Source organism: Erpetoichthys calabaricus, chromosome 9 (assembly GCF_900747795.2).
Source record: "Erpetoichthys calabaricus chromosome 9, fErpCal1.3, whole genome shotgun sequence".
In the NCBI taxonomy this organism is placed as follows: domain Eukaryota; kingdom Metazoa; phylum Chordata; class Cladistia; order Polypteriformes; family Polypteridae; genus Erpetoichthys; species Erpetoichthys calabaricus.
The window spans coordinates 141,958,187-141,981,755 of NC_041402.2; the positions used below are offsets into that span (position 1 = coordinate 141,958,187).

The window sequence follows — 23,569 nt, forward strand, 5'->3', positions numbered from 1 at the left end:
CAAACGTGAACTGCAAAAACTTCTCTTTAAGAGCAGGTCAAGAAATTCAAACACAATAAAATACTCGCAACTGCAATTTATTTCCCAAGTATCTAAATTTGTTTTTGAAACAGATTTCTTTCTCAAGATTTTAAAGTTGTTTTAAAAATGCCTCTTTGTAAAAGTCACGAAAAGCCATCAGGAGCTCAGAGTGCCACCTCCATTCTGGAAAGGCATGATGAGTTTTCTGGCATAGAGACAACAAATGTGTCAGGTTTGCTCCTCTGTTCTCATCTGGTGAGAAGTCAGGTAGGGTTTCCGGAGAGGGGGAAACCAATGTCTCGATTAAATGGGGGTTAAAAATAAAATAAATGTAAGATTTAAAACATTTACACTGAACACTTCCTAGCACAGTAGAAAATAGGCTTTGCTTGTTTCCAGATATTTCATCTAAGAAAAAACAAAGTAGGATGAACAGTAAATTGTTTTTTCTTGACCATTTAAAAAGCCACATAATCTTTTCTTTACAACAACATTTCTTTCTGATATAACAATCCTTACATACGAATAATGCAGTAATAATTTATAAAACTTGGGGAAAGGAGAAGCACACATAGTTAAACAGTATTGAGCACACTGCTGTATTGTGCATCTGTGGATATTTTACGTGTTTATCACTGAAAGTGCCCTTTAAACAGCACTTGTATACAGTTAGGTCCATAAATATTTGGACAGAGACAACGTTTTTCTAATCTTGGTTCTGTACATTACCACAATGAATTTTAAATGAAACAACTCAGATGCAGCTGAAGTGCAGACTTTCAGCTTTAATTCAGTGGGGTGAACAAAACGATTGCATAAAAATGTGAGGCAACTAAAGCATTTTTTAACACAATCCCTTCATTTCAGGGGCTCAAAAGTAATTGGACAAATCTATTGGACCCATCTGTACACTCCAGTGGAGGAGTTCTGTATCTACTTAACTTGGCGATCCTTTAAGAAAAGTCATCACAAAAACAAGAGAAAGTACAGAAAAATGGCATTTTAAGAGGCACAAACCGATAACAAATCAAGGTTACTGGTCTATCAAGTAAATACTGTAACTGCACAGCACTCTTTTCTTTTCCAAATGTCTAAAGATTACATAAAATCCATTCATTAATCACCAGAGTGGAGGTGAAAACCAGATACAAATTTTGTGAGATTATATCCCTGTGTGTCTCTTACCTTGTTTCAAGTTTATGTTGGGAAGATGACATGACAGACTTCCTTCTCTATTTTACTTCAGTGTTTTAGCCTGAAATGGTCTCTCAGGACTGACTGAAGAGAATAACAAAACACATTTTCTTGAACAGTTTTCTTGTAGCTGATTAGTGACAAAAATGTTAGGATTTCACTAGAAACATGATCACCAAACACAGGATGAGACGGTTTCCTATATACATTAGTAGTTATTAAAATACTGATTAGCAGCAACTTCATGAGGCACTGTTACATGTAGCAAAGATAACAGTTTTCATTAGTACCAGATTTTACATGATACAACAAAGCCGTTCCTTTGAGCTTTAAAGCAATCATAGGCCACTGCAGTCTGCTTCACGAATGCAGTTTTTTTTGCTTCTATTCACCAGCTGGTTAGATGGCAATGTCTCACTCTAACCAGTGCAGGTAAAAACTTGTGTTGCTTCAAAAGCTTAGAGGTTGAAACAGCAGCATCTAGTGGCATTCAGTGGAACTACAGACTGCATATGCTCAAATAACACTGTGTGCCTGAAAGGTGGTAGTGCAGATATAAAAAAAAAATAACAAAATGAAGAGAAAAATTCAAATACTGAATTATAAAAAGTGAAAAGAAAAAAAAATAGCAACAGGAAAACAAGGGACTCCTTAATGTGTCCCGTCTCCTTTACCATTTTACATTCAAGGCCTATGACACATCAAAATTCTATTACCAGCCGTGCAGTTGACACTATGGCAATAGGACCCATATTTAGGGAGAAGAAGAAAAATGCAGTGAAGATACTTGCCTTAGAACTGTTCAAGAAATTCCTTTCCTTCATTGGCCAAATGTTTTCTTTGGCAAAACAAAAATGATCACAATAATGTTTTTAAATGTGTTTCTTAATTATTGTGAAATGGCTAAACTATTACCTGTGTGGTCTTTGATCTTATATATGTGGATGCAATCTCATTTTCACATGTAAACATGACCTAATAACACCCCTAAAACCTGTTTAATTCCATTAACCTGTCAGAGTAGGATGGTCTTTTGTCTGGTCATGTTTTGCAGAAGTATTCACACTTTTGGCCAATTTTGTAGATTAACACTAGGGTTATGGCAGGGGAGGCATGTTGTTCTCTGTGACATATTTTATTTCAAAGTGCTGAAGCTCAATTTTTAACCTGACTTTGTTCTGTGTAGGAAAAAAAATCTGAAGAAAAATATGTTTACTTACGTGTATATATTCACTCCCACAAGTAGTACACATTTTTTGGGAGGAATTTATGTCCATCCTTACAGGTTTATTAGCTCCAGGTTCTTCTGGTTAGTCACATAACACTAGTGCACTACAATTTTCAGATAGTGCCACAGATTCTCAGTTATACTAAAATCAAGACTAGAGGTGTGTGGTGGTCACGACACATTGAAAAGTAACTTGGTATTACACAAAATACATAAACACCTCTGCTCACACATGGATCTATGATATCTGAATTAAACTCAGATTTTTAGTAAACCTGGATTTTTAAGAAAAACACCTTGAAGCCAACTTAGTACTATGTACAGTGGGTATTGAAAAGAATCACCCCCTTTGAAATATCCCCATTTTTTTTGCTTTATAGCCTTAAAAGAAAACACACAAACCAATATTTTTTTCCAGCTTTACTTACTCAATGCAATCTATAACATCCAAGTGAAAGATATCACAGCTACAATTCAGAATAATTTTAAAAAATAAAAACAAATACTTAGATTAATAAACGATTACCCCCCTCCTAAACTCAATCAGGTGTAAGTAAGCATCATTTCCATTGCAGACTGTGGTTACTGGCTTCCTTCCACCTGTGATCAATTGTAATCAGTGTGATTAGTGAAGCTGTTCCTGGAGCATTCATTCCCTTGCTTGGTAATGCAACTGACAGCAAACAACAGACTATGGGTGGCAAGCCACTTTCAAAAGATCTCAGGGATAGAGTTGTGGGCAGACATAAGGCAGGAGATGGATACAAAAAAATCTCAAAAGGCTTTATCAATCCCAAGGAGCACAGTAAAGTCCATAATAAAGAAGCAGCAAGTGTTTGGTACTACTAGGAACCTCCCTGGATCCGGCCGTCCCTCCAAATTGGATGGAGGAGAAAGGAGGAAACTGGTAAGAGAGGCTACCAAGAGGCCACTGGCCACTTTGAAGGAGTTACAGGATTGTATGGCAAAGAGTGGTCATTGTGTGCATGTGACAACAATTTCACAAGCACTCCACAATTGTGACTTGTTTGGGAGGGTCGCGAGAAAAAGGCCACTTCAAGAAAGGCCACATTAAAGGTTTATTTGAGCTTTATCAGAAGGCACCTTGAAGATTCTGATGCCAAGTGGAAAAAGGTCTTATGGTCAGATGAGACCAAAATCAAACTATTCGGCCTCAATACCAAATGGTACACCTGGCGGAAATCCACTGCAGCTCACCATCCACAACACACCATACTTACAGTGCAGCATCCTGTTATGGGGGTGTTTCTCTACCGCAGGGCCTGGGGCTCTCGTTAAGATAGAAGGAAAAATGGATTGGGCAAAATACTGTCAAATTCTTGAGAAAAACCTGCTACCCTCTGCCAGAAAGTTGAAGATGGGCAGAATGTTTACCTTTCAACACGACAATGACTTGAAGCACACAGCAAAATTGACCACACAGTGGCTGAAGGAGAAAAAGGTGAATGTCCTCATGTGGCCCAAGTCAGAGCCCAGAACTAAATTCCACTGAAAATCTGTTGAAAGATTTGAAGATAGCTGTTCACCAACACTCACCATCCAATTTGACTGAACTTGAACAGCTCTGTAAAGAGTGGGCAAATATTACTCAATCTAGATGTGCAAAGCTGATAGAGACGTATCCCAACAGACTCAAGGCTGTCATTAAAGCAAAAGGTGGTTCAACAAAATATTGACATCGGGGGGGTGATCCTTTATTAATCTCCATGTGTCTTTTTTGATTTTTTATAATTTTTCTGAACTGTAGCTGTGATATCTTCACTTGGATGTTATAGGTTGCATTGACTAAATAAAGCTGGGAAGAAATATTTTGTGTGTGTTTTCATTTAAGACTATAAAGCAAAAGAATATTTCAAAGGACTGTAAATAATGCAAAAAAAGAAAAAGGTCTTATTTTATTACCTAAAGGCTTATTATGCAGGAATAACACTGCACAGTAGAGTTTGCAGTAAAGCTATGACTGCATAGAACAATTTTAACAACCTGAACAGCATTATCTGCACATTTAAAAACACAGATCAAGCATGCAAGATATTTATTAAATGTATGCCTACAAACATTCATTCAACTCTGTTGTATTGCAAGGCATTAAAAACATTTCAGCTTTACAGTAGGGACTATAGTATGTCATACTTCTAATAACACTTAAACTACTTAACATGTATTAACCACAAAACCCTGCAAACAGTACAGATAACAATAAAAACACATACTGCAAAGTCAGTCAAGTTAATTTGGTTGATTAATAATGCCATAATCCTAAACCATATAGTCTTCAGACTGGTAAAACCAGTTTTTTTCCACAAAATAAATTCTTAAAGAATAATACTCAAGAGCACAACAAATGTCAGCACTTTATAGAGAACATTTATTCTCATTACATTTTCTTCCCATCATACCCAATACGCATTAGTTTAAAATTCATGATTTAAGTAAGAGAATTTTCTATAGTGCTAGAATTTAAAGAGAAATTTTATTGCAATGATGCACAATTCATAACTTCAGATACAGCTTTCCTATACAACATTTGGACCCATGAAGAAGGAAGGAAAAAAAAAAGAAAAAGCAACAGATACCACTGAATGCTGCTTGTGTTATGCACTGTTACGCACTGTAAAATTCCAAAGAAGCTTGCTTCTCCAGTTTAAGGTCACATTCTGGCATGATGGTGAGGAAAAATATAACACACAAAATAACCATACCCCCCAAAAAAAAAAATATAAATAAAAATGCTTTCAACAACTGTTGGCAAAAAAGGAAGATGAACAGTTTGCTTCTGGCTTGTTTATATGGAGCTTATTTGGTAATCACGCCAATACTAACTTCAGCTCACATAAGGTATAAAATAGAAACCTTTTATACAGAAGTTAGAGTAATAAATAAAACAGAAATATCAATTTACTGTACATAGTCATTATTGGAAACGAGCAATAAGTCCCAACATATTACTAAAACTCCAACTGAACATTTGTATCTCTAAGCAAAAACAAATGAAATCCAAATCCAGAAAAAGCAATAAATGTCTCTGCACCAAGATAAAGACAGGAACTGACATTCTCAGGCACCGGGGACAGTTCAGAAACATAAGACTTGCTACAGGGGACAACTTGTCATGACATCCAACCAGCCTCTATTCCTTGCAGCGAGTGTCTCCTATTTCAGATTGACAGGCATTTGACTTGCGGCAGTCTGTTGCTTGGGAACACCAATCTAGTAGACATTCAGGCCAGGGAAAGAACTAATTGGAAAAAGAAAAAGAAAAAAAAGTTACTTTGATCTTGTACAATCAAGAGACTAATCCTAACCATTTAAAACAATAAATAGTAACATCTTGCTTTTAGACAATGAGATGAAAGTATGTTCCTTGATGAAAGGCTACTCGTGGTAAGTACTGAATGGAGAAGATTCTCACTATAAATAAATCTCTTCATTTTGGGGAGGACTTTGGAGCCGACTTGCTAGTACACCTCACATCTATCAACCGTTCGATGGTATTTTTTATTTAAACGCTACAAGATGCCTGAGCTAGCTAGTTGTGTGGTTTGATACCACAGGACACTGTGCACCTCTGTGCTTACAGTATGTCCAACAGTGATTCACCAATTTAAAAAGTTCACTCCTTTGGACTTTCTCATTATTATTGTATGCTGTAACACGATACTTTTAACTGGGATTGTTTGCTACTTAACACAAAAGTATAATATCAAAGTGAAAAATTCCAGACATTTTGCTAACTTGAAGAAAATAAACGGCTTAAGTATTTGCCTTGACAAACTATTTATTCTCAAAGTCCATTAATACTTGACTGGAGCCCAGCTGACTACAAAAACTGTACTTGTATCTTCAAACTAAAATAAACATGTGTTGTGCAGTTGAAGTGTTTAATAAGCATTCTACATAAATACACCTGTATCTGGAAGCTTCCCCAGTTAGTGTTTTCCAAACACTATACCAAGATCACCAAGAAACCATCCAAGCAGGTTTGAGATAAGATTCTTAGAAAAATACCAGTCAGGACAATTGATAAAATTCAGCTTCCAAAGTTGTGAATATACACCTGAAGCACAGTGAACTATAGAAAAAAAACAAAGAAAACACGGAGCAAACGCAAATCTGCTCAGAACGTGCCATTCCCCAAACATCTGGGTAAGAGCAGCTGTATTAAGTGAAGCCACCAAAAGGTCCATGGCAACATTAAAGGAGTTGTCCATGATGACAATGAACCAAGAACCTGTGCAAGAGACTACAGCAGCACACACACTTCATAAAAGTGGAGTTGTACAGAAAGGTGCCAAGAAGTGGCCTTTGTTGTGGAGGGAAAACACCCTAATTTTCTATCACGGATGGAGTTTTCCCAAAGGCATGTGAGGAACTCAATAGTTTGGAGGAAGACAATACTGACTGATGGGATCAGCATTGACATTTATGGGCTTCAATGATAATCACTATATTAGGCAGAAACTTCACACTACATGAAGTACAGAGTACATGGACTATCTGTCGGGCAGACCACAATTTGTGAGACTCAAGGATCGCGTTTCAGATATGGTGCTCCTGTGTTGCTGACATCCCTAAGGGGCAGTCCCGTCTTTACTCTCAAATCTCTACACCTCCTAACATAACACTAGATCATATCACACTTGCAGAAACTCCCAGATGAATCTGCACTTATGGGGTGTACTGATAAGAGAAGAGTACACAGGATGTAGAGGTGGTCAACACCAACAAGTGCATGGGAGTCCACATTAATGACCAGTTGGATTGGTCTTGGAGAGGAACTATATAGGAAAGGGCAGAGCAGGCTTTTTCCTTAAGAGACTGCATTCCTTTAATGTGGGAAGTGACATTCATAAGAACTTCTACAACTCTGTCATGGCTAGTACAATTTTCTACAGTGTGGTGTGTTGGACCAGTAACATCACTTCAAGAGAAGCCCACTGAATTAACAAGCTAATTAAAAGGGAAAGTTCAGTTAAAAGGATGCACTCTGCAACCCCTGGAGGTAGTAGCAAAGGAGAGAGTAAAACAAAATTGAGTGCTGTTATGAAAAATGCTGCGCATTCTCTCGCTGACACACTAACACATGAGTACTTTCAACCAATAAAATATTCAGCAGCAAGAAACGTTACTGGGGCTCCTTTATAGCAACAACAATACATCTACACAGTGCCTCACTGTGACTGTGTTTTATAATTTTCTTCTTTGTTCAGACCAAAGTGAATGCGTATGGGTATTGATTTGTTTTGTGGAGCTATTGTAAGATTTTTGATCTCCTGAGACCATCCCCAACAGACTGACATTCCAAAACGTGACTGACATGTCTTTTGAGGGCTGCTTATCCGCCACTGAGGCAACTGCAGTTCCACAACACCAAAGAGGCAGCAGCAAGCTCACCGCCTTCTCGTGCAATGGGTCTGTCGCCCAATGGGTGATGCGGGAAACACTATTAACCTGCCCCTAGCCCTTTGCTGTGTCTGTGTGTAGTACAGTGGTAGCTCCTGCTGCAATAAATAACTACTGTTCTTGTTTCAAGTTGAAAAAGACTGATTTTGCTGAAATCCTTAGTCTCAGCCTTGTCTTTTGGGTGCAACGCAGCAACTCCCTTGTCGTACTAAGCACAGGTAAATTCCGGGATAAATCCTGCTGCAATCTGCAAGTGGAATGAGATTTTTAAAAACGATTCATCATCATTGTGGCAATGTTGCAAAAAATTACAGTGAAAGCTGCACTTAAAATCAACAAGGCTAATGTGTGAGTAGCCCAGCCAGGAGATATTGGGTGCGGCCATGTAAAAGCTTTACAGCCACTAGACATGTATGCCATCTACTCTGTACGTGTGACAGTACTGGTAAACAAACATGAAGTACAAATGGCAGAATGCTAAGTCAAAGAAATATTAATAAGTCTGGAAAGTGTGGGATTGTAGTAGACATTTTTTATTCATTTATTTATTGAGAAAAAGGTCTTTAATTTACAAATTTTACTTTAAAGAGAAAAAAAATAAAATAAATAGATTACTGTTTTACTGCAAGTTCAGTCAAATTGAACCTGAACGAAAAGCTTCAAAGACAACTGTTTAAGCCTTACATTGTTTTGTTTACAAAATAGCCACATTCTTCACTATTATTTTCACAGTGTCTAATTTTAGTATGTTTTATACGGTATTTCTGGATACTTCCAATCTAACCAGTCATGTCAATGTGTGATTCAATGCTATAAAAGCATGCATCACTTAAGTACATAAGTGTCCTGTTCATAAATGGTTTGCCTGACCTCGATTAAAAAAAAATAAATAAAATGACCATATCAGGGCAAAAATAACAAACAACTTTTCCTATTCTTTTTCACATAAACTGGAGAATGATTTTAAGATACTGGCAGCCATACTCTGTATTATGAAGGACTCTCATGTTGCTATCAATTTTCCTTACAAGCTCTGCTTGCAAGAGTTCCATCGGACACAAATCAAATCAAGCATCAGTGTGAGGTGTACTTTCACTACTACTTTTACTGGAGCCAATAGCATTTGAAGGTATAGAAGCATCCTTTTTAGCTTATTAGCAGAAGATATGCAACATATTCAAGACCAAATCAGATGATCCACACTTGCACAAAAATGTACAGAATTGCAATTTTATATTCATTTTAATAAAGGTTTTCTTAATTATGCACATAGGGCCTATAGTTTGAGGTAAAGCTCAATAAGAAGGGGCAGCAAAACAATGTGGTGCTTACAGGACACAAGAAGCATCACTAAGCCATAAACAGAATGGTAGTCAGCTTCATAAGATTTTAGAAAATGGCTGGTAATTGACAATATAGAACTAGGCATTTCAAGGAGTAGCAATAAAGGTGTTAATTATTTTTGTTCAGAATGCATTAATTAAATATGCACTCTTATTTTGGATAAAGCAACAAACCGTGGATACGCTAAATTGAATGGAAAAAACTTCCCAGCTTGACTAACTCCCTATCCCAAAAAAGGACATTTTCAATACCCACTCACTTTTATAAGTACCTAAGAATAATATCCAATAACCACCACCTTGGTATTAGTAACTATATTTGAATTTTTTATTCTATTTATTGTGCTCTCCAGTTCACCCTACTACAAGTTGCTGCAATAAATTTATGCTCTCAGTTCCCTGACCAATGGTAAAAATTCTTTGATTCCATCAATTTCAAAAAGTAAAAGTGTTTTTGTAGAAACACTCCACTGGCACTAAATCTAAATATTCTTAACAAAATGCTAATCATCCAATAATCACTAAATGTTATACTTGCAACAAGGTATACAAGTTACATTTATCTCATTTATGTCCGGTATCATTTGCTTAAAATGCATGCATAACAAAAAGTAGTCTGACAGGTTTTACATGACCAAGCTACACAAGCAAGTAATACTTTGTTTATTATAAAGAACCTACTCAGTTTACAAGAAATTAGGAAAAAGAATGAAGATTTGGGCAGAGCAAGCTCAAATTACTAACACCACAACATGCCTTATTAGAATGGCAGTCTATTATATAAGCTTTAGGTAGACGGTACCACGTAGCAATCAAGGCAGTTTACTTTAAGCCACAAGATAGGTGGGTTTAAGATCCAAGTTCAAACTGTAACAAACATATACATAAACAACTACACTATACAGATATAGCTGTAAAGCACCATGGGATGGCATTGATAAAGGATCTAAATTAAATATGTTTTATTTATGCTCTCTCTCTCATACATACAATAACCAAGAAGTATTTGGCCTGGTCTAATTTTTCTAAATGATTGCATATTTTACATAGAGAATGTCAGACTATCAATCAATACCTACTGGACAAAAAGATTCTAGACTCAAACAACATACTTGGCATATCTGCTTTATTTAATAAAATTTTGCAAAAAGGAATGCATCATGTGAAAAGTTCAAAATTAAACTTATTTTTTCCAGCTATTATAATGCAGGTAAAATTCCATTACAACGAAATTTTCATTACAACGAAGTATGTTTATGGTCCCAACAGCTTCCTCATATGACAAGAGTCTATAGAAATCTCGTTACTATGAAGTACATTCACCAGATACTTTCATTACAACGAAGTGCACAAAAGACAATGAAATGCCTGAATGAATCATCTACAGATTCTTGAAAGGCAGAGCAAAAAAAAGAAGAAAAATCTCAGGTTGCAAATGTATGTGTACTGCTGCATTTGAAGACGTTGAAAAAGCAGTTTCTATGTGGTTCAGTGATGCTCGTTCAAGAAACAGCCCTATTAATGCAGCACTCGATCAAGAAAATTTGAGGTTTGTAAACTCTCTTGGGACCTCCCACAACTAGACAGCAAGCCGAAGAGCGTCCTGAAATGCAATTTCCGCATCTGTACGGGGCAATAGCAGGCTCACAGAAATGTTGCGTCTCTCCACCAAGTAAACAGAAAAGATCTCGATGGGTGATGCAAGGTTAGGGGCACGTAAATGCAGATAACAGGCTTACTTGATCACTGACCTGCACAATCCTGCCTGACTGCTGTGTCTGTGTATAGCAGAGTGGCAGATCCCGCTACAATAAATAACTGCTGTTCCTGTTTCAAGCTGAATAAAGCTGGTTTTGCTGAAGTACTGAGACTCGACCTCGTGTTTTGGGGTGCAAGACAGGGACTTAAAGTGCAACCCCGATTTTTTATGATTTGCTTCTGTGGCGCTTCACTGCAGCGCTGTGAGCCTCTTATTCCCCTGCCCCAGCAATGGACAAAATCTTCCACAGACGCTGCAATTGTGCTTCAGAACGCACTTCAGCGTGTCGGTCCCATTGGGTGGGGAGGGTCTCAAAAGAGTTCAGAAACCTCACAGTATGAAGGAAAAAAAAAAAAAAAAAAAAAAAAAGGATGATTCGGCTTCTGATTGATAACTGTGCTGTCCACAACATGCTTCCACATTTAGATAATGTTCTCATTGAATTCCTAACACTCAATTGCACGGCAGAGCTTCAGCCATTGGGTTTGGGCATCAGTCGCACCCTGAAAGGGTATCATCACAAGGAAATGCTGAGAAAAATTCTCGTCAGCATAACTTGTAGGCAGGAGATTAAAATTAACGCGAAAAAACCTATTGAAATTAATGCAAATGCCTGGATGCAAGTTAAAGAAAGCACTATAGCAACAAATACAGAATCTCATTACAACAAAATTTTCGTTACAACAAAATATTTTTTTAGGTCCCTGGGAGTTCATTGTAACGGAATTTTACCTGTATAAAATTTGCTTGTACTTTTCATGATGGCCCGGTGGCGCAGTGGTAGCTCTACTGCCTAGCAATTAGGAGACCCGGGTCCTCCCTGCGTGGAGTTTGCATGTTTTCCCTGTGTCTGCGTGGGTCTCCTCCGTGTGCTCCGGTTTCCTCCCACATGCAGGATAGGTGCATTGGCGATCCTAAATTGTCCCTAGTGTGTGCTTGGTGTGTGTGGGCGCCCTGCGGTGGGCTGGCACCCTGCACGGGGTTTGTTCCTGCCTTGCTCCCTGTGCTGGCTGGGATTGGCTCCAGCAGACCCCCCGTGACCCTGTGTTAGGATATAGCAGGTTAGACAATGACAAACTGACTTTTCATGATTGTGTTGCTGCATAACTCACTTAAGGATCATCCCAAAACACACTCATCCTGAACTGGCATTCCTCCTTTACTTCCTTAAGTGATGGCTAGATATTTGTGTCCCAAAAAAATAGGGCATTATGTTGCCAGAATGCAATTTTAATTGGCTTTTTATTCCAGTCGAAACATTTATATTAGGAGGTGCTGGTTTAAAATAAGGTTAATAATATTAAAGCATTCACACTGTTGTACTCTTTAATAGTGCCAAGTTAATGAGACATTCAGAAGGGTTGGGATTACTTTCACACCTGTAGATTGCATTGTTTGACTATTTTGTATGGAAACTGAAACAGAAGGTACTGTATTTCTCTTAGCTACAACCCAACAAAAACATCTTCCAGATCAGTTGACTGCAGATACTCTGACATAGCAGACACTTTGTCCACAGTACTGTAAATCTTTATTAACCACAAAACCCATTAACCTAAAACAAATACATACCAGTCATAGCTTCTTGTGCAAAATATTTCACATCCATATCTTGATCAGTGGCTAGTTTTTCAAGCACCGGTCTTACTTCTGCTTGGAGAGCACTGTGATAATTACAAATCAGAAGGATATTTGAATGGTATAAAGAAAAATCAGCAAAAGCAACAAAGTGATGCACAATGGAGGAAAGAATCCAAATAAATACAGAAAAGACTGATAAGCAACAGTTCAACACATCTTAAGACAAAGTAATTTCAGAAAGTGACAGTTGTGTCCACATACTCAGAAAAACATCAATACCATTCAGAGTGAGCGCAGAACTCCAACAAGGGCAGTGCTTTGTCTCCGATCCAGTTCAGTGGCTTTAGAATAGCATCACCACTTTTTGAAGACAATGCTGTGCAGTTGGCTTTATCAGGCTATGAACTTCAGCAGGCATTGGGACAGTTCCAGTGTGAAGTGGCAAGAATGAGAATTAGCATATCAGTAGGAAAAAGATATACTGTCCTTACGTGAAAATTGCCTCAACTTAGAGGAGTTTACATACCCCAAGGTCTTGTTCATGAGTGAGGGAAAAAGGGATGGTGAGATTTAGAGGCGAATCAGGGCGGTGAGTTCACTTATGCAGTCGCTATACTGATCCTCAGTATCGAGGAAGCTTAGCTAGAAGACAAAGCTCTTCATTTGCCAGTCTAAGTCTCAAACCTCACGTATGGTTGTGAGCTTTTCTCAATAACCGAAAGCATAAGATAGTGGATAAAAGCGAAAGAAATGAACTTTATCTACAGGGTGGCTTGGCTCACCCTTAGAAATAGGTTGAAAAGTACAGACTTCCTGGACAGGCTAAGAGACAGAGACCCTCCACATCAAGAGGAGCCAACTGTAGTAGATCTCAGGAGGATAGTCTCCTACAAATGACCAGGGAACGCCTTGGGATCCCACAGTAAAAGTTGCTGTGGCTGGGGAAAGGAAAGTATTGGCCTCATTGCTAACACTATTGCCTCTGCATCCTGGTCTTAGATAAGCGGTGGATAATTAATGAATGAATGGGTTGAAACCAAACACCCTAAAAACAATCATCAGAAAAATATTTTATCGATTGCCAATGACAAATTAAATTACAGAAAAACATCTTTATAAAATTAACGCTTAACCATGTAAGAATTTAATATTATTCCAGAAAATAGTCAGTCTGCCTCTGCTCTTGGTAAAGTGTGAGCAAACACTTACCTGTTCTCCAGAACAGGTCCAATTTTTTGTAATGATTTTGCCACGTTGAAGCGGACATTAGCCACCTGGTCTTCAGACATCTTTAACACTATAGGCAACATCTGTTTGGTAGTAATTTCTTGGCCACAAGCTTCAGACAATGCCTTAAAAAAAAAAAAAAAAGAAATAAAGGTTATGACCAACTGAAAGAAAACAAAACTAATTTTCAAATACCACCAAACTTGTTTGTGTAGCCACTCTTATGCATCAGATGCTCTGCCAGTGGGACACTGCCGTATTTTGAAGTGGTTTGTGCAGGTTGCAGGAAACCCAGACGTCAACCAAAACCAATAATATTATTTTACATACTAAAGGGTTTCTTCTTTCAAATAAATCAAGTTTCCAAGATGTCTTCTGTCTCTATTAGTAAAATATGCAATTTGCACTCATAAATGTCAAGGCGATCAGTGCACTGCAGTTGAGTGAATATGATTTTATCAGAGATGCCACCTATTTAGCATCAAATAGAGTGAAAGACTCATTACCACTGGATAGCCAAGTCTCAGGCCTTTTCAATGATGTATAGTTGGCTAGGATTGGTTACTATTTATGAGTGAATCATGTTGAACTTACTTCAAATTGTGTTTATTGAAATCATGGAAAGGTTTGTAAACTTTGCCAAACTCTGCAAACTATGCTGAAGTCAATATAGGAAAGAAGAAATTAACTAGTTGTGAGCCGAATATAATGGTGCAATAGTCTTCTAAGTGACCCGAGTGCTAGGGAAAGCTTGCCAACTATGCTGGACCAACGGTGTCCAAATATGTGTCCCGAGCTGTGAGGCAGCAGTGTTAACCACTGTGCCACCGTGCCTCATAGAGAAGATGCAGACTAAGTGAATACCACAAATGGCCACAAACTAGCAATAAGTCTTGCAGCTCACATTGACCACGAAGCAGTGGTAAGGGACTGACTGGTGAAACTGTTTCAAGTCACTGCTTTAAGCACATAGAGAACACGTTTTTTGTTTTTCCCCCCCAAGTATCTCTGCACATGCTTCACACTTTCTTGTTCCATTCAGTAGCTTAAATAAATAAAATATGTTCACCTAACCTGGCGAAAATATGTAAAATATTTGGCAAACACAGCATATTCAATGCAAAAAACAACCAGGAAAATTTCGCCGATCAACACTATTTGTCATTTGTACTACATGTCACAGCTGTGTGTAAATGACAGAATATCTATTGCCTATTGTTATTCACGAGCTTCTGTGGAAGTACATAAGGATTGTTGTTGATGTACGGTAACACCTGAAGTTTCTACTCGGGAAATATCCTCTTCAGAAAAGGGAGGGGGGAGAAAAAAGAAACACTCCAACCACATACAGTTAAAGGAATCCTAGAAAAGATACAGAATGGTAGTGATCTGGAATACGAAGACCCTGAGTCACGGTTTTGACTCTGCTGAGAATGACATGATGTTATGCTTGATTTATAAGCACTGCTCAAGTATAACTGAAGCACTGCAGCGTGCACTTTTATAGTTCAAGCATCTTGGGATCAGTAACAATGTCTGGACACTATCTGCTACACATTCTCTAGTTTTTTGAAGCAGTGACCTTCCAGTTTCAACTTTTGTGTAACTGCTATAAGTTTCAAATGAGAAGCCCTTTGATTGAATGTCACTGGCACTGCAAACTTTCATGGGGGTCCATTCTTTGTATATGCCACACCCCACGCCACTGGAATGTCACTAAATCACATTGTCCCACTTCATGTTGTCACTTGCAGTTTTATATAAGGAGAACCCCTCCTGCACTGAACCATGCCTCTTGTGCCAATGGGTCAGGAACATTTCAGATAGTGTTTTGTTCACAATTTCTTTACAAATCTGCAACTGAAATACTTGCTTTGAGAGACTGTTTTGGTGCAAGATACTACATCTTTTCAGAAAGGGGGACATCTTGCTCCAAACAGTACAACTTTGCAATGCTATGGGACAGGAAATCTTAACTTGGCACAATTGTAGCAGATAAATTGGGAGCACAAAAGAAAATTCTAATGCTGTGCATTATAAAATGTCTAGGTTAAGTACTATAAAAACCAGTTTGTTTGAGAGAAATCCCTAAAGAGCATTTTTTTTGTGATTTATTTAGTTGATATTGGTGTAAACAAAGCTTTCTAATCATATAAATACTTTTTTTAAAAATATGAAGGTTTGTACTCTCTACAGTTCAGTCATGTGCACCTTCTTTACTACATAAGCAGAACTGCAGCAGTTTATTTTCTGGTATGTAATTTAGGTACAATAATGCCAAAAAACCCATATTGCAGGGTTATTCAATTACAAATTCAGTTGGGCCAGAGATTTTCAACAGACAACAAACAGGAAGTAATGACAAGTTTTAAACCAACACAAATGAATGTATTGAAAAACAAGTAGTGTTGATTCATTGTTTCCCTTTTAAAATTTGGTGAAATCTGACAGGCCCATCAAAAATGCATAAAAAAACGAAATGTAACTGAACAGAATCTGAGGTAGTGACAATAGTCCGTCCGTTTTTTATATGACCTGTAAAGCCTTTACACATACAGACACTGGCTAAGATTTCTAGTCATGTAATAAGACATGCTCAGGCAGCTAGATTGGCAACTTCACTTGTCAATTTTGACATCTCCTTCAACTACAAGTTGTGTAATGTGACATACACCATCACAGGGATAATGAGCAAGATTAAACACAGCATTTGTTTTGATGGCTATGTGTTGTTGTGCCAAATATGAATAGAGAAAAAAATAGTTTAACTGTAATTTCCACACTTTATTTTATTGCTTTGATTGGTATAGGAGCCATACATGTGGGAGTAGTGAGTGAAGCAGCTGTAACAAATGACAGTAAAAGCTAGCTACCATATTTAAAATACAAACTTTGAATGTCAACTTTAAAAGCCATGTTTAAATAGTTACCTTTTCTCGACTGCATTTTGATCAACACACCCTGCAACTTTAACCATTAAACTGACACTTGTCCATCTACAGTGTTAACAACTTGACAAAGTAACAAAAAATGTAGATAATCACACCACATTAAAAGGGCAGGAAAAAACAAAAAGGTGCACACATTACCATAAACAAGATTAAATGAGGCTTAAGAAGGACATAATCTAGAACTTAGTGATAATGTATGCAAGAACAGAATCGCGGGCAGCCCAGAATTACTTTGATAGAATCTGTATTTTACAGTACTGATAGCGGTTTTAGCAAAACAACAAAAATGCACCTTGCTTGACATGCGATAACTAAAAGAATTCTATAAATAGTGCACCTCTACTGAAGGATGCAACATATATTATTGTATTTAACTTTGGTGCATCAAAAACCAATGTCAAGACTCAAATGATGCATCTCATATACAATTGTTTATTTTTTCTCATATAAAAGGACAGCTTTCTTTTCTCTGTGGAATCCACTGAAGCTCACAAAAAACAGAACTTTGTCCAGTCAGAATGGGAATAAAATAAAGCAAAAGCCAAGTGTGAGGAGTGACTTTTTGCGGAGGTTTCTTTCATTTTCAAATTCTTTAACCTTTTAAATTTAACATTGAAAATAAATCAGATTTCAAGAGCTCCTGTCTGGTCCAGGTAGACAGTTCTAGTTTTTAGTTTGTCGTGAAGGTTGATTTTAATGAAGCTTCTTAAAATGATTTGTCTTCACTGCAACAATATGAAAAACAAAATGAGCCCAAATATTTCAGTTACTAGAGGACAACACATTTATTATAGGAATCCCTATAGCAGTGCTAATATAAAAGACTGAAATATTCAATATTATGAAGAGAATTAGTACAGTGGATCAAAGTAGTTATTTTAAAGTGAGCTCAACAAGGTTGATACAGGTGGAAAACCAAGGATAAACTACATGCAAATATTTAATTTTTTCTTTAAACAGAACTACAAACAAATGAATTAATTACCAAGCATGTTGGAGACATTAGAATTTTAGGGACCTTAAAACTCAATTCAATGTTATTTGGGGGAATTAGGTTAATAATGGTTTTTGGTTTGTGTTACTTTTGCTATGTGACAACTGTTGGAATGCATTTTTTTAGGATTTTAAAAATAAATACCATTATATTGTAAAACAAATAGCACAACAGGAAACAATAGCATTGCTGTAAAATCTAAATTTAGTGTTCACTAAAATCTAAACTTAGTGAATAAAACCTAAAAAGTTTAATTCTAGAAAATGTCTAGCTGACTGCACTTATATATAAAAATCAGAAAAGAAATAAGTGCATACATACACTGATGCAGAATAGAGTAGTCATTCTGTGAAGGTAGTTAGGATCGCTGGCCATACCCAGTACTTTAGGAACAATTGTGCTCTGGGCCCAGGAAGCACCAAACCTCTCTACCAGCTTCATAAGGTTGCAGGTTGCAGCCTCTCTGATTGCATACACTGTTTAATAGAAAACGTAACAGTAAACATAAGATACTTGCTTTAATAGAACAGTAACATAAATCCAGGCCAGGAATTACCCTAAAATACAGCACAGTATTTCTCAGAGACAGACCCTTCCCACCCAAAAAAAAAAAAAAAATCTATCAAGAAATGTACAGCATTTGTTTACTTTTAATAATGTTTTTAATGTAATCATATTTTTATATTATGGGAAATGAAAAAAATTACCTATTCTTCCTGGCTAAAACTATTACTTAGGAATGAAACTCTGATACATCACTAAAATCTAAAAAGTTTAAAAACAATCAAAAACAGAAGCATGAAGGTTCGCTAACAGTGCCAGCTGAATCATTGAACAGTTTGTGATGTTGAAAATGTGTCCAATGTTGAATAAATTTCTCAAAAAAAAAACCAACAAAAAAAAACAAAACAACTATTTAGCATTTTACCAATTTGTAAAAAAACACAAATCAATGCTAAGTGGCAAGGGCTGCTCTGTAAAACCGTGGATATGAAGGGACACTAAAACCTTTAAATTCATTACATATACATTATGAAGCTAGAATGACTGTCAAAAAATAATTCTAGAGTGCACTTTAAAAAGAATGCTAATCCTCAGAAGTCACACTAAGTATTTTTTTCTTACCATGGTCAACTAGCCATGCCATGCATAAGGAATTCAACTTTTCATCAAAAAACTCCATTCCCTTAAAAGAAAAGACGTTTGGTGAACATTTACAGTATATATACACACTATATATTTTAAACAGAGTAATTCTTAGTGCGAATGCAAGTTAAAGTATGCATACTGATTAAAACTGGCTTGGATGAGATATGCAACTTTACTTACCAACTGCCCTGCCAACAATGGCATATACTCAATGATTGCAAGTCTAACCCGCCATTTGGCATCCTCTGCCAGCTCCACAATTGCTGGCAGCAGGGACTGAGACAGCTGCCGGATTCCTATCACCTCGTTAACACAATCTAAGTTAGATATGATGTTTAGACGCACCTCAGGACACTACAATCCAAAAAAAAAAAAAAAAAAAAAAAAAAAAAAAGAAAATGCAGAAAAAGATTTACTCAAAATAAGACTCCCATTACCAACCTGCAAGTAAAGAAAGCTCAAAACCTTTGTAAATAAGGAAAAACCAAAAGACACTCAAGTGAAGAAACAAATTTAACCTAAAATAGTCCCCATTGATTTCCATGTTAAAAAGTACTTGGTAATAGTAAATTAAGTACTTCAAATATCTTTACAGATCAAGTATAAAAGTTGCCTACAAACAGTACACACAAATATAAAATCCACTTACAAATCTAATAAAAGCTAGATAAATGTTTTATTATAGTAGTCACTTAAGAGTCATAAGGAAAAGTAGATTACTCTCATCACTCACTTCATCTTTGAGTTGTGCCAAGAAAAGTGGCAGAAGGTGCTCAATGGTGTTATCTTTACCAAGAATTGTTGATAGCCCCATAATAACAGAGGCCAGAGCAGACTTGACAGGCTGGTTGGTGTCAGACACCAGTTCCTTTATATATATATTATATATATATATATATATATATATATATATATATATATATATATATATATATTTAAAAAAAAAAAAACACAACACATTAAGATTAAAGAATCACATACTTTTAAAACATTAGTTTTATAACCCAACATCTACAGATTATAGGCAATTACACATAACAAAAATCTTAACATGATTATTACATATATTTTCCGTTAATGGTATACATCCAACAAAGTTATGAGATATACCAAATAAAAGTTCTCTATATATAAGCACTGTTCTATAAGATGAATTTGAAACTCTTTCTGACCTTCACCAAAATGAATGTTAAAATACACATTTCAAGAGTCCATTATCTGAAGACCCACTAAACTTCATGATGACAGATACAAACAAGTGCTTCTGGAAGACTGCTCAGAATCAGAATGAGACAAAAGCATTGTTTAAGCTTCAATTTAGCAGAAAATGTAAGATGTCTTACATTTTCTAATAAAAGAACACTGATAATTTATCTACTTGCAGAAGTGAATAGAAACATTTGAATGAGAACTGGAAAAAAATCTATTAATTTCATGATGTATTAACCAATAATTTTTACTTTTCCTTACCTTGACACAAGGAAGGATGCTGTTCATTATAATAGTCTCCCTGCTATCTGCTGGTAAATTTTCACAGAACTCTATGGATATGGGGAGAAAACACAAATCAGTGAAGCATGGCAGTGCAGATCTGACTCTGTATAAAGTCATCTGTCAGAACCTAAAAGGTAAAATTTCCCCAACATGTTTTCCTGAAATCTGAATAAAGATAACAAGCCTTTTTTCATGCTATTCTTCAAAAACACTCACCTTTTACTTTATTAGCAGCGGCAGCTCGAACTTCAGCCTCACAGTCTTTTAATAAATTCTGGAATGATGGTACAAGGTCATTTTCCGTGATTTCTGGACCAACAGCTTTCTGCAGCTGAGCAGGAGGAAAATTTTGAAAAAAGATTAAATAAATTTATACCTGTGAAATAAAATTTCAGATCAGCAAGAAAGATTTTGAAGATGCTTAATGTAACTACACTTTCTCATTCCACAATGATACAGACTTACTGCCAGTCAGCTGGAATAAGTATGCCCACAAATACAGGACAGACTTGGGTTTTACTTAAATATGAAATTAAAATTACTGCAATACTATGAATATCTATAAAGGCTGAACTCTTGTCATTTGAGATTACATAAAGATTCCTATTCTTCAAAATCCAGAGTACAGCATGATAATCATTTTTCTTAGGCTCTACATAATAATTACAGCCCTAATGTGCAAAGTTTAGATTTCTATTACCTTTGTGCAAACACAAATTTACGAAAGTTATGATGAACCAAATAAGTGTCTTTCAATGTAAACTAATTGAAAACTAAACATCTAACAACTAACATTTTAGAAACGGCAATAAAAAAAGCTTGTGAAATCAATGACAATATTACCTGCAATAGCTAAAGCCATATATTTCTTACCAGTCTAAGATTTGTTACTAATACGTAAAATGCATTCCCTATAGCTTCCTCTAAAACAAACAGTATTGAAGATTATAAAGAATAAAAAAAGGGGTCCTAAAGCTGAACATCGCATATATAATCAGTTTTTATCAGCAAGAATCATGAAACAGCCCTAAGCCCCATTTATTTTTTTAGGTTAAGAGTTTTATAAAAATGAAGAAATTTAACACTAACAGCGTGAAGAAAGCATTGTTTATTGTGATGAGGTGGGCATCTTTTAATGACACACCATAAATAGGACAAATCGTAGATGGGTGATAAGACTTGCACTAAGATAGTGTGTAAAATACTATTTAAAATGTGTATAGACAAGTTAATCTGGTTAAATTTAATGGCACCCTAGCAATATGTTAAGATAAACAGACCAAACAATGCACTCCATTATGGTACAGTCCCCTCTGTATCTGCAGATGTTCAATCAAGTCCTTTATATAAAATGGAGCAGCATTTGGACATAACCTTAATACATCCTCCCAAATACTTTAATCTCTAGATTACTTAATACATAAAAAAATTGAACAGTATAGTATGAAAACAGTTGTTATACAGTATTGTTAAAGGCAATCAACATGCCACTTTTTAAAAGATTATTTATTTTTTTTCCTTGTTGAGATCGCACTTCACACTCCCTTCACTGCCTTGGAGTGGGGGGTTGCAACAGTTTAAGGAAGTCCAATTTTAGTTTAACTTTTTAAATCGTGATTGGTCTTCTTTTCACAGTCTTTATTTTATGGAATATGCATATGCCTTTAGTGTTTTGTTTAAGAGCTGCAGCACTTGCTGGAAGTGTAAGAATGGATGCCGCTTCCAACCCTGGCGACTGATAGTGCTCAGAAACCAAGGTAGGAAAGGTGAGCAAGAAAGTTTTTTTTTATACAAACGTGACAATACCGGAGAACAGGGTCAATTGATTTCCAGAGTAGAGCAGAGGTGCTTTGTGTGAGCAAAGCTAGCGAACTAAAAAGAGCACTGTTGAGGATCAGCAATTGGCTGCCATACAGGAGCTGTAACTTTAATCCTAGGAGCCATTTTACTCAACTCCTATGGAGAGTGGCTACAGCAGGATGTACCTACTGATCACTTCCACCCAACCCCCCACCCGGGATACTGAATCCACTATTGGTTGAATCCATGGATGTGGAGGACCAACAGTAATTTGTTTTTATTGCTGTCCTTAAAAATATTTTTTTAAACTTGTAACTATAATAAAATAGCAACATTAGCCAGGAAAAAATAACAGCTACAACTTAAAATCCAATTAAACTCTGAAGTATAGAAAATAAAAAGTAACTTTGCTCCCATGCTCATTTTATAGACATAAAGCCAGTGGTATTATTTTATAATGAATGTAACAGCAGCAGCTAAAGCTCCTCACTTTTGCACACAAAAACTTTACGGAGTCTTTTTTCGTAACACCATTGCACACTATGGAAAATACACTTTAGGAAATAAGGTAGAGTGAAAGATTTTAAGCACTTACCTCAGAGAATTTGTCTGCTACCATGTATCGAACTCTCCAGGATTTATCTTCTGTTGCCTGACGCAAGGTTGGCATTACCAGTTTCTCCAGATCCTCCTGTGGGAGAAGCTGGGCAATACTTACACATGCTTCCACTGCCAGGAGTCGCACAGAGTCCTGTGGAAAAACACAATTTGGTAATAAAACAACACTTACGGATACTCCAAATATAAAATTAGAGATAATGCTATATTATAATCATGTCAAAAAGTCAAGGTATGAAAATGTAATTGCTTCATTCAAGCACTGATAGGTACTTAGTGCCTAAGTTAATGCCCGAGTCAGCAAAAGCAACAAAGATGACATAGAAGAAAGTGACTAAATGTCAGCTATCTTCAGTGTGCTTTGTAACATTATGCTCATCTGAAGCCTGTAAAACATTTATTTCATAGTTCCACTTTACAGGTGGGATAAAATGAAAATACATAAATATGGAAAACAGGCACAACTATAAGCATGACAAGAACATTAAGATATGGGAAATATCAATGTATAAAAATTCAGCATGAGTAAGCCAACAGCAAAGCACAGCCACATCTTATAACTGTACCAGTAATGGCACACAGCACAATAACGTGCAGTGAATACACTTGACTTGAGCATTCATAGTTTTCATACTCTCTCTGTATGTTTAGCATTCGTTTTCTCAGAGGTTGATGCACTTGCTGCTTCCTGAGCAGCTCTTCTTTTCTCCACCCTAGCGGCCCACTTCTTTTCTTTCGCCGGCATCTTTTCGTATTAAAACTAATTAAGTGAGTGTTTGTGTTGCA

General features: G+C 36.5%; 1 protein-coding gene across 1 annotated transcript in view; it reads right to left on the reverse strand.

Annotated features, from left to right (window-relative positions):
* Positions 1–4,809: 4,809 nt before the first annotated feature.
* ppp2r1ba (protein phosphatase 2, regulatory subunit A, beta a) overlaps positions 4,810–23,569 on the reverse strand; it is a 52,215-nt gene continuing 33,455 nt past the window's right edge. Inside the window, exons 6-15 of the mRNA XM_028810265.2 lie at positions 22,761–22,916; positions 20,582–20,696; positions 20,342–20,412; positions 19,605–19,739; positions 19,052–19,225; positions 18,848–18,908; positions 18,044–18,198; positions 13,760–13,902; positions 12,542–12,633; positions 4,810–5,702 (exon numbers count right to left, since the gene is read on the reverse strand). Coding sequence (XP_028666098.2) covers positions 5,686–5,702; positions 12,542–12,633; positions 13,760–13,902; positions 18,044–18,198; positions 18,848–18,908; positions 19,052–19,225; positions 19,605–19,739; positions 20,342–20,412; positions 20,582–20,696; positions 22,761–22,916 — 1,119 coding nt within the window. The 3' untranslated portion in view covers positions 4,810–5,685. The remainder of the gene's footprint in view (positions 5,703–12,541; positions 12,634–13,759; positions 13,903–18,043; positions 18,199–18,847; positions 18,909–19,051; positions 19,226–19,604; positions 19,740–20,341; positions 20,413–20,581; positions 20,697–22,760; positions 22,917–23,569) is intronic.